The sequence below is a fragment of the Orycteropus afer genome, unplaced genomic scaffold, assembly GCF_000298275.1.
Source record: "Orycteropus afer afer isolate SDZICR_OR568_19922 unplaced genomic scaffold, OryAfe1.0 scaffold00076, whole genome shotgun sequence".
Lineage (NCBI taxonomy): Eukaryota > Metazoa > Chordata > Mammalia > Tubulidentata > Orycteropodidae > Orycteropus > Orycteropus afer.
This window is the reverse complement of record NW_006921663.1, coordinates 2,546,363-2,558,407: the sequence shown is the minus strand read 5'-3', so window position 1 is coordinate 2,558,407 and position 12,045 is coordinate 2,546,363. Positions and strand designations below refer to the sequence as shown.

General features: G+C 41.1%; 1 protein-coding gene across 1 annotated transcript in view; it reads left to right on the top strand.

Annotated features, from left to right (window-relative positions):
- The first annotated feature begins 5,335 nt into the window (after positions 1-5,335).
- The window catches only part of MGST2 (microsomal glutathione S-transferase 2), a 58,580-nt gene continuing 51,870 nt past the window's right edge, over positions 5,336-12,045 (top strand). The window contains exon 1 of the mRNA XM_042780987.1: positions 5,336-5,393. Coding sequence (XP_042636921.1) covers positions 5,336-5,393 — 58 coding nt within the window. The remainder of the gene's footprint in view (positions 5,394-12,045) is intronic.

Sequence of the window (12,045 nt, the reverse complement as noted above, 5' to 3'; positions counted from 1 at the left end):
AAATAACATGCCCATGTAAACAATGCATACTCACGTATCATACCCATAGTGTACATAGAAAACTAATGTAGGAGGAGCTTGTGGTGGTTTGCAAAAATCCCTGTAACTGTGTGTGTTATTCACATAAAAATGCAGTAGTTCCTTTGTTGTTCAATTGTCAATATGTAGTATGTTATCTAATTTATGTGTTAGATTTTTTTTTTAATATTCGGTGACCTGGAACCATGGCCACCATTAATGTCATTGGAAATATATGTTCTGCAATCCGAACACTCAGCTTACAGATCCCCATTTGGAACATACATGTTTGCAGAGTATGAGTGAGTATATGTGTGTGAATGTGTACGTGAGTGCATGAGTCAGATATGTGCATGTTAGTGTGTGTTTGTGAGTGTATGTGACTGTGCATGTGTATGTGGGTGTGTGTCCATTTGTGAGGGTGTGCATGTATGTTTGTAATGTTATTTATGAATGTGTATGCATGTGGAATGCATATGAGTACATATGTGTGTGTATAAGTGTACGTGACTATGTGTAGGGAGGTGACTAGGGAGACTGTATGTGCTGGGAGCTGTCAAGAGTGAGGGTTTCTAGTTCTCCTCACCAGTCTCTAGATTCTGTTTTGTTTTATCCGTTCTTAAGATTCATGTAAGTAGCTCTGGTGGCTCAGTGATTAAGCATTCAGCTGTTAACATAAAGGTTGGTGGTTGGAACCACCAGCCATTCCATAGGAGAAAGATGTGTCAATCTGCTTCTGTAACAATTAAAAAAAAAAACAAAAAAACACCACAGCCATCAAATCCATTCCAACTCAGAGCAACCCTTCAGGACAGAGTAAAACTGCCTAATAGGGTTTCCAAGGCTGTAAATGTTTACAGAAGAAGACTGCTTCATCTTTCTTCTCATCTGGAGTAGCTGGTGGGTTCGAACCACTGAAGTTTTGGTCAGCAGCTGAATGTTTTAACCACTATGCCACCAGAGCTCCTTTGAATGTATAGAGGTAATAAAAACATAAGTATTTTAAAAACACTTTATTATCATTGTCATTGTTGTTAGGTGCCGTTGAGTAGGTTCTGACTCATAGTGACCCTATGTACAATAGAACGATACGTTGCTCAGTCCTGTGCCATCCTCACAATCATTGCTATGCTTGAGTCCATCATTGCAGCCACTTGGTCAATCCATCTTGTTGAGGATCTTCTCCTTTTTTGCTGACTCTTTACCAAGCATGGTCCCTTCTGAGAACATGACCAGTCCCTTCTGACAGCATAACCAAAGTAGGTGAGATCAAGTCTGGCCATTCTCATTTCCAAGGAGCATTCTGGCTGCACTTCTTCCAAGACAGATTTTTTCATTCTTCTGGCAGTCCGTGGCACTTTCAGTATTCTTCTCCAACACCACAACTCAAAAGCATCCAGTCTTCTTGGGTCTTCCTTATTCATTGTTCAGCTTTCGCATGCATGTGGGGCTATTGAAAACACCATAGCCTGGGTTAGGTTCACCTTAGTCTTCAAAGTGACATCTTTGCTCTTTGACACTTCAAAGAGGTCTTTTGCAGCAGATTTGCACTCAATACTTCCTACAAAAATATGAGGAATGGAACAAGTACTAGAAGGATCTATGTGCAATGTACTAAGGGAAAATGTTTTTCATCTATAACAAATCCAGGGAAAATGTACAGAGAAACTCTAATTATTGCTGGTTGCAGCATTTCAACCATGGCATCATCTGGAAGTTTTATCACCCAAGAAGTTTATAAACATTTAATTACCCAGAGCTCCATTGTTTTATACCTTCCTAGAGGCAGAAACTACCGGCAATGACAATCAGAATCTACTAAAGCAGAAAGCACATGGATGCATGGGGTTTCAAAGCAGTTCAAGCACTTTTCTTCTTTGTATCACCATCTATTCTCTTAAAGCTTGGATTTGGGACTGGCTGAGAGAAGTCAGTAGGGAGTCTCAGGATTTGTAAACAAAGTAAGGAGAAGGCAAGTCAGTAGGAAACCAAAGAGCATACTTCTGAAGTTGTTTTTTGTTTGTTTTTAAACTAATTCACTAGTATTGACTTACCCAACAGTTTCTCAAAACAGGACTTGCAAATACCAAAGGTTGCAACAACTGGCCAGGGGCCATATTTCCCTGCTCACCTCCTCCTCCTGCTGTTTCTCTTTCTCTGAGTAGTTTTCTTACTTTGAGCCTCTGCCACTCACAGGCCCAGCCCAAACCTATCTCTTTTGTGGCCTATAATTTTGGGAGGTTATTTTAGCAAATGGTTGATGTGGATTTAGGGCAGCTGGTTAGCAGCTTAGAATCTCTGCCATGTACTGAAGGCCACAGCCATTCAATAAAGCACACAAGATGGTTTTGAGTGCTGTCTTGGATTTCTAAGATCTATCTTCTCACATAATTTTGGTCTTGAGAGATTTCAAAAAGGAATGAGAGCAGAGGAAACTGAAGTTTGAAATAATGCATTTTAGCTAGACATGCTCTGCAACTATTAGTGATTTTTGTTCAGCATTGTCAAATAAAAGTTAAATAAATCCAGACTTAGATAGGGAGAGCTTTATTCAGAAAGAAAAGAGGGATAGGGGAGGTGTCTATTGCAACAGGGAGAATAGTCTGATCATAAGATCTGAAAGTGTCTCCAAGAGTTAGGGGGAAAGCATTTCTTGTTATAGAGACTGAGAATAAACAAGGCTAGAAAGAACCCAAGTCTGGGAAAACAGGATGAAAAGGTGACATCTTTGGATAGTAAATCAGATTTTCTCTGAGATTCACCTAGTCTCTGGGAGGAGCTCTTAAAGAGGGTTGTATATTGGCTCAGGCTGAGGGTAGGCCAAAATTCAGGGACTTGGGGGAAGGAGAACTTAACAAAGTTTGGTTAATAGCATTTTGTTTCTAAATGATTAGTGGGAACAAGCAATTCAGTTACTCATTTATGAAGGCAAGGAATGGAATTTGGAGAGTCTGAGTCTGGTCTTGTCATTGGTAAATAAAAGGGCATCGATAAGTCTCATATAAACAGTTTTCCTAACTACAGAGGGTGGGGAGATTTCTTTAACCATCACTATTTTCCAATATTACAAGGTTCAGGTAAAAGTCAACATTGTCACATATACATGCATAGCTCTTTGAATTTTCCTTTGAACTGCTTGTAACATCTTACTGGTTCCTTCTTTAATGAGTCAAATAAAATCTTTGATGTATTTCATTTTATATTAGTATGGTTGTTGCTGTTGCTGGGTCCAGTCAAGGTCTTTCAGACTCATAGTCACCCCATGTGACAGAATAGAACTGCTCTATAGGGTTTAGGCGGCAATATTTATGGAAGCAGATGGCTAGGTCATTCTCCCATGGAGCCACTGGGTGGGTTCGGACTACTAAGCTGTTGGCAGCTGAGTGCTCAACTATTGTGCCACCAGGGCTCCTTATATTTGTATTAGAGTCATGATTACCTTTAAAAAAAATTACCTTTTAACATTAGGTACTGTGATGGATTGAATTGTGTCCCCCACAAAAATATAGGTGATCCGGTTTGGAAACAAGGATTTTCTTTTGTTATGTTAATGAGGTTTTTATGAGACTTGGGTGGGTCCTAAACCTAATCTCTTTGGAGTGGTGATTTATAAAGGGGAGGAGCACAGAGAGACAGGCACACAGAACAGTACACTATGTGGCCACAGAAGCAGATACATATACATAAGCTGCAAAGAAATGCCAAGGATTGCCAGCATCCTCCAGGATCTAGGAGAGAGGCTCCAGAAGGAATAGACATGGCTAAGGCCCTGAGCCTCCAGAACTTCTGTTCTTTAAAGCCACCCATTGGTAATATCTTTTTGTTATGGCAGCACTAGGTAAATAAAACAGGTAACTTTATATGCTAAGTACTCTTCCAGATACTTTATTTATGTATTTATTTAACAAATAGCAGAGCTCTTATTATATGCTGGGTGCTGTTTTAAGTGCTTTATAAATATTAACTAACTCAATTCTTTAAAAGCCCTAATTTAAATGTCTCTTCAGCCCTGTGAATAAGTGTTATTAGCACCATTTTATAAAGCTGAAGCAGAGAGGTTCAGAATCTTGCTGAAGGTTGAGTCATTATTAAGTGTCAAGCTGGGAGTCCAGTCCCTGGCAGCAGGAAGCCGAAGACAGTGGCCTTCCCAGCAGCACTGGGGCTTCCCTCTGAGCCTGGGGTGGGAGGAGGAAGGGAGGACAGGAGGCAAAGAAAAAAGAAACCCCAACTGTGTGTTTTGGGAAGCTGAATCTTTAAAGAGCTGCTTGTGTTGACAGAGGGAAGAGAGCTGCGATGAATGAATTATCCAGAAAAAGGTGGGAGGGGCAGGGGCTGTGGGAGGACGGGACTCTACCTGAGTGAGTGGTGGGGCACAGTTCAGACAGTGGAGAGGTGACCACAGGCGCGTGTATCTTACCAAACCAGTGCAGTTAATAGACTCTGACTCATGGCAACCCCATGTGTGTTAGAGTAGAACTGTGCTCCATAGGGTGTTCAATGATTGATTATTTGGAAGTAGATCACCAGGCCTTTCTTCTGAGGCATGTCTGGGTGGCCTCGCACCTCCAACCTTTTGGTTAGCAGCCAGGTGTTTTAATCATCTGCATCATCCTACTAAAGATCTAGTTTAAAATATTGATTCTTTATGGCCTGTCTTTTTTCTTAGAACATGTCTCATGGTTCCTTTTATACATGAATATATATATATGTACATATATATATTTATGTATCGTTACCATGATCATGGGAGAGTCAAGGTGACAATGAGAGGGAGGTGGATATAGGGGATAAGACACAACATGGGAATCCGCTGGCCCTGAGCTCAAATTCTCTGCCATTGACTGGATGAATTCAATTAGAATCAGCATAAATTAATATCTAAATCTCAATCAGATTAAGTAAATTTGTGCTTCCATCTCCCACAGCTGAGGACAGTAAGGTTTTAGCAAAGGGAGACAATGGATCTAGAGAGGGTTGGGGAAGAAGTTGCAACTTTGCTTGAAGATTCTTAACTGTGGGTGCTGGGCTGGTGATGACGGAGACTTTACAAAGTAAACTCTGGAAGATACTCCTGAGCAGGATAAAGACCTGTGATTGGCCACCCCAGACCTATCTGCCTTCCCAATTCCTGTCCTTGAACAAAGAGCACTTGGCTGCTTGAATCATGTTTTTTTTTTTTTTTTTTTTCCTTCTTCTTCCCCACCTTTATTTACCTAATAAGGAATGTCAGCATTGCAAAGTCCAAAGCGTGCCTCTCTTGTCTTCCTTCTCCTTGCTTTCTACTCATAATTGAGCTAATTGGAACTTCCTGTGGAAGATGGCTGGGAATTCAATCCTGCTTGCTGCTGTGTCCGTTCTCTCTGCCTGTCAGCAAAGTAAGAGTCACAAAAGTGTATGTATGTATGTGTGTGTGTGTGTGAGAGAGAGAGAGAGAGAGAGAGAGAGAGAGAGGCTGGCCCTGAGGGAGGGGGCAGGAACACTACACAGTTCACTAGTTTTGGATTGCATTCTTGCCAGTGGCTCTGCGTGTTGGCTGAACACAGTTGGCTTGGAATCATCAGCTTCTGCCTTGGGGGCAGGTGGAGACGTGGAATACTCCAGAGATTAGTTCTATCAACCCGGAAGGGCTTTGTGAGTTCTCAGAGCCCAGCAATTCATAATTTGTGGTTACAACCCACAGCCCCAGCTCAAATGAGTATTAGAAGTGTGTAAACCTGGGGAAAATGGGGTAAAACCATTCGCTCAAAATGATTGTTCCAAAGGTAGCATCGTGCCTGCTTCTAAACCATGGTTGTGATCTCTTCCAGATATCATAATTAATGTGTTTTCTTAAATAGATTGCATATGGTAGGTATGCTTATCAGATTAAAAAAAAAAAAGTCTCCCACAGAAATGTAAGCTTTGGATTAAATAATTAAGCCTAAATTTTAAAACATCTTTCCAATAGGAATATTTACTATCCTGATTGCCTGGTTAAATAGAGGGCTTTTTTTACACAGGAGTTACATTTGCTCAATTCCTATTATCTTAGCTATGATACCAACTTAGTACTCATGCTAAGTGGGAGAAAGGGTCTGAGCCCTTGTAAGCAAGACTTCTTATCAAGAGTGGCTATTTTCTTATTTTTACAAGTGTGTATATAACAGGAAGTAAGGCAGAGTTGTATGGCTCAAGTTACATAAACAGCTCAAAGCAGGAAGGCACCACATTAAGGATAAAGTTCAGACCTCCGTGCACGTTAAATGTGTTGCCTAGCCAGTCTGTTTTGTGTATTTATGAGAATATTATACCTTCTGACACACATTTGGTGCTTTGGTTCACAGTTGTTTCTGGAGTGAAGCAGGATGATTATTACCAACTAAGATTATTACCACTTAGGTCTGAAGGACCATCCCAGCCCCCAGACCCACATAGACTCACATGGGCTGGTGATGAGGGAGACTTAGAAGTAAATTCTTGAAGTCACTCCTGGGCAGAATAAAGACTGGTAATCAGCAACCCCAGACTTACCTGCCTTCTTGATTCCAAAGACCACCAAACTTGTGTGTGCTCTCATCCTGGCACTGCAGAGAGGAAGAGGGAGGGGGCCCTGGGCACTGGCAAAGCCTTCACAAAGAAGTTTCTTTCTGTTTGCTAGTTGGTGCACAGGACAGTGTAAGCTGGGAGCCAGAGGTCGGGGGGCTGGATGAAGTGGGTAGGTGGGCTTGAAGAGAGTAGAAGAAATTGGAGAATGGTGGTTGGTGGTGTCTTAGGGCTTTGTAGAGAAACAGAACCAATAAGATATAAGTATATAAAAACCAACATCCAGTCCATTCAAACTCATGGTGACCTCTTATGTATCAGAGTAGAACCGTGCTCCATGAAGTTTTCATTGGCTGATTTTTCAGTAAATCACCAGGGCTTTCTTCTGAGGTGCCTTTGTGAGGACTAGAATCTCCAACTTTTCAGTTAGCAGTCTTGTGCATTAACTGTTTGCACCTAGGTACTCTGTGTGTGTGTGCACATATATATAACCAAAAAAAAACCACCAAACTCACTGCCATCGAGTCGATTCTGACTCATAGCGACCCCTTTTGGATTTCTGAGGTAGTAAATCTTTACGGAAGTAGACACCAAGTCTTGCTTCCGCGGAGTGGTTGGTGGGTTTGAATCATCAACCTGCTGTGTAAAATATACACTATTTTAAAGAATTGGCTCATGTGATTGTGAGGGGCTGGCAAGTCCAAAATCTGTTTGTCAAGAGACAGGCTAGAGATTGCTGAAGTCTTGAGTCCCCAAATCCATAGGTCCACTGATAAAAAGAGAAGAGTGAAGGAGTTCTGGCAAAGTGTCTCTTTATAGTTTGGAAGCAGAATATATCCTAGAGAAAAACGTTTCTTTTGCTTTTAAGGTCTCCAACTGATTGGATGAGGCCCACCCATGTTATGGAGGGTAATCTGCTTTACTTAAGGCCAATGGATTAATTCACATGTCATATATAACTACTTCATAATGGACTACTGTTTGACCAAACAACTGGACACCATAGCCTAGCAAAGTTGACATACAAAATTAACTATCAAAATCATTGGCAAGGAATGTTTAGTGATGAGATAGAAAAGTGAGAGTGCTTGGTTATCTAGTGCCGCTATAATAAATACCACAAGTGGATTTAACAACAGCAATGCATTCTCTCAGAATTTAGAAGGCAAGAAGTCTAGGGTGCCAGCTGTTGGCTGTGCAGAAAGGTCCTTATTTTTTGGCTCTTAGGAGATCTGCATATGGTATGACATCTACTCTCAATTCTGCTTCTCTCAATGGCTAGTTAAATCTCTTATATCTTGAAAGAGATTGATTTAAAACACACCCTACACTAATCTGTCTCATTAGCATAACAAACACAATCTATTCCCAACTGAGATTGCAACCACAGGCATACAAAAACCAAACCAAACTCACTGCCTTCAAGTTGGATCCTACTCACAGCAACCCCTCCTTGGGTTTCTGAGGTGGTATCACTACGGAAATAGATTGCCCCATCTTCCTTCCAAGGAGTGGCTGGTGGGTTTGAATTGCTAGCCTTCTGGTTAGCAGTCAAATACCTTAGGCACTATGCCACCAGAGGTCCCAACCACAGGCATAGAGGTTAGGATTTATAGAACATATTTTTGGCAGACACAGTCTAATCTATAACAGAGAGAATAAGAGAGAGAGGGAGAATGAGTCAAAAGACACAATTGCTTTTCTGCCATTAGGGAATGTGTTGCTTTTGCAAAAGTCCCCTCTCTGATGGTTATGGAAATGGGACAGTGTGTCATGGTAGAAGCAGCTCATATTTTGAAGCTAGACGAACTTGTATCTGTCTGGTCTATCAACTTATCATCTGGGTCTCCCTGGACAGGACACTCTACCCTTCAATGTTTTCATTGAAGAGGGTTAAACAGGACACATAGTATGAAATGCTCAACAGAGGGTAGATGCTCAGCATGGTTAGTTCCCATCCTCTAGTCTCTTCCCTCGGAGGAGAACTTTCTGGTGGATTGAGAGGCAGATATATGGTAAAGACTACTGTGGCTGAGTGGGCACTGTGGCGGCTCTCAATTAACTCTACCAAGCAGCATGTGTCCCTTTGGAGAAAGCTAGCAATAGAAGGAAGACAAGTAGAGCAAAAGGAGATTGTCTTAGTTATCCAGTGTTGCTGTAAGAGAAATACCACAAATGGATGCAGTGTCAGATTACCCAATAAGCAAGGAAAAAATGGGCTTACTTGTGCTTACTGGGAGCTCTGGTGACACAGTGCCTAAGGCATTTGACTGCTAACTAGAAGGCTAACGGGTCAAACCCACCAGCCACTCCTCGGAAGGAAGGTTAGGCAATCTACTTCATAGTGATACCACATTGGAAACCCAAGGAGGGGTCGCCACGAGTTGGGACCAACTCGACGGCAGTAAGTTGTGCTTACTAATCTGTAGTGAACATTTTCACATTTTTTCACCACATCAAAGATTCTGCTTCTATGTGTGGCTGGCATCTGTCTCTACCCCAACCACATAGCACCTTACTACTGAATCAAAGCTTTAAAATTCTTGACAGGAATGGAGTACTCAGTAAGCAAGATACTTACTAATCTGTAGCGAACAGTTTCATATGTTTTTACACATGTGAAAAACATGTGAAACTGTCCTCTACAGATTAGTAAGTGTGCTAGAGGAAAAAAGACTCTAGATTCAAACATATTCAATAGACAGAATTTTATTAAGGCTTAAATAAGACAAAGGCAAAACTAAGCCAATCGTCTGGATGAGGGAAACTGTCTGAATGAGGCTGATGGTGTCTGCCTCTCAGCCATGGTTTTCATTATATATGATTGAAAACAAAGGAAATTATCACAAGATTATGAATGGTGGTAGATCAATCCATCATTGTCATAGGTAGCACTACAGATGTAGAGGGGTGGGGGTAAGATGGGGAGGAGGTGGGGTGTGTGTAGGAATGGGGCTCAGGGCATAAGGACCATAATTGGGATATGAACATACTTGCAAGTTAAAAAAGAGTTATGGGATTGGTTCTGGAGTTTTTATTACCTGGCTATGTGGTGGTCAGGGGAAAGCTCATGATCATATGACTCTGAGTCATAGCCAAAAGTAGTTATAATACTAGGACCCTAACCTTTAACTTAAAGGAGCTCTGGTGGTGTAGTGGTTAAGGAATTTGGCTGCTAATCAAAAGGTCGGTGGTTCGAATCCACCAGCTGCTCCACTGAAGAAAGATGAGGCAGTCTGCTTTTGTAACGATTTACAGCCTTGGAAACCAAGTGGTGATCACTATGAGTCAGAATTGACTCATTGGCAGTGATTTTGGTTTGATGAACCTTTAACTTAAATTGGTTATTTTCAGTAAATGCCTGGGCAAGTTCTCTAGTTCTTTGTGTGAGTATCTTTCTGCATAACCTACTTTCAACCACACTCTTCCTGAAGGCAAACTGCCACTCCCTAGGGTTGTCCTGAATTTGTATAAGCATAGTCACTTTACTGGTTTAATGGTCAGCAAGCATTGGGGAAGTAACAAAGAACTCACATTTTCTGAACTTATGTCAAGACTCAGAATGGAGTTAGGGCTCCCACTGTAGACCACAGCCTTCCACAAACCAAGTGCTTTGTAATTTAAGCTCTAATGCACAAGTAAGCCTGTGTTTCCCTTGCTTATTGGGTAATCCACCCCTTAGTGGGTGTCTTTAATGAACAGAAATTTATTTTCTTACAATTCAGGAAGCTAGAAGTTCAAATTCAAAGCACCTCCTCCAGGAGAAGGCTCACTTTCTTTCTCTCTGGGCCATTCTGGGGTCAATGTCCTTGTCTCTTGTCAGCATCTCTTCTATTCTATTTCATATTACTTAGTTACACAATCAACACCCATGGAAGCAGCAGTCAAAGAATCAAATGATGTATTGCACTGGGCAAATCTGCTGCAAAAGACCTCTTTAAAGTCCTGAAAAGCAAAGATGTTTCTTTGAAGACTAAGGTATGTCTAACCAAAGTATGTTCAATCACCTCAAGTGCATGAAACCTGGACAATGAGTAAGGAAGAGAGAAGAGTTGATGCTTTTGAGTTGTGGTGTTAGTAAAGAATACTGAAAGTACTACAGACTGCCAGAAGAACTAACAAATCTGTCTTGAAAGAATGCTCCTTGGAAGCAAGAATGGCCAGAGTTTGTCTCACCTACTTTGGTGACTTGTCTGTCAATTGTTGCACTGTGGTGGCTTGAGTGTTGCTGTGAGGCTGGAGGCTATGCCACTGGTATTTCAAATGCCAGCAGGGTTACCCATGGTGGACAGGTTTCAGTTGAGCTTCCAGACTAAGACAGACTTGGAAGAAGGAAGAGGCCATCCACTTCTCAAAGAATTGGACAGTGAAAACCTTATGAATATCAGTGAAATGCTATCTGATATATTACTGGAAAACTTTATTAATAGCCCTGAAACATTGTCTGATACAGTACCCAAAGATGAGCCCCTCAGGTCAGAAGGCCCTCAAAATACGCCTGGAGAAGAGCTGTCTCCTCAGAGTAGAGCCGTCTCCTCAGAGTAGAGCCGACCTTAATGATATAGATAGAGTAAAGCTTTTGGGATCTCTGTTTGCTGATGTGGCACATCTCAAGATGAGAAGAAATAGTTGTAAACATCCATTAATAATTGCAACGTGGAGCGTATGAGGTATGAATCTAGGAAAATTAGAAGTTGTCAAAAATGAAACAGAAAATGCGTAAAGATTGATATCCTAGGCATTAGCAAGTTGAAATGAACTGGTTTGGGCCATTTTGAATCAGACGATTATATGATCTACTATGCTGGGAATGACAAATTGAAGAAGAAGGGCATGACATTCATTATCAGAAAGAATGTATCAAGATCTATCCTGAGGCACGATGCTATCAGTGATAGGGTAATATCCATACACCTACAAGGAAGACCAGTTAATGCTACTGTTATTCAAAGTTACACGCCAATGACCAAAGCCAAAAATGAGGAAAATGATGATTTTTGCCAACTTCTGCAGTCTAAAATTGACCAAACATGAACTCAAGATGTGTTAATTATCACTGGTGATTGGAATGCAAAAGTTGGGAACAAAGAAGAGTCACTGGTAGTTGGAAAATATGCCATTGGTGACAGAAATAACTCTATCATGATAGAATTTTGCAAGACCAATGACTTATTGCAAATACCTTTTTCAACAGCACAAATGGTCAGAGGAGATTCTGAAACTTGCCCTTGAGTGGAGAGTAGCTGAAACAAATGAAAGAATTGACAGGTAAAAGAGCTGAACAGAAGATTTCAAAGAGCAGCTCGAGAAGACAAAGCCAATTATTACAATGAAATGTGCAAAGACCTGGAGTTGGAAAACCAAAAGGGAAGAACATGTTTGACATTTCTCAATGAAAGAACTGGGGGAAAAAATGTAAGCCTTGAATTGTATTATTGAAAGATCCCATGGTCAATATGTTGAATGATGCAGGAAACATCAAAAGAAGATGGATGGAATACACAG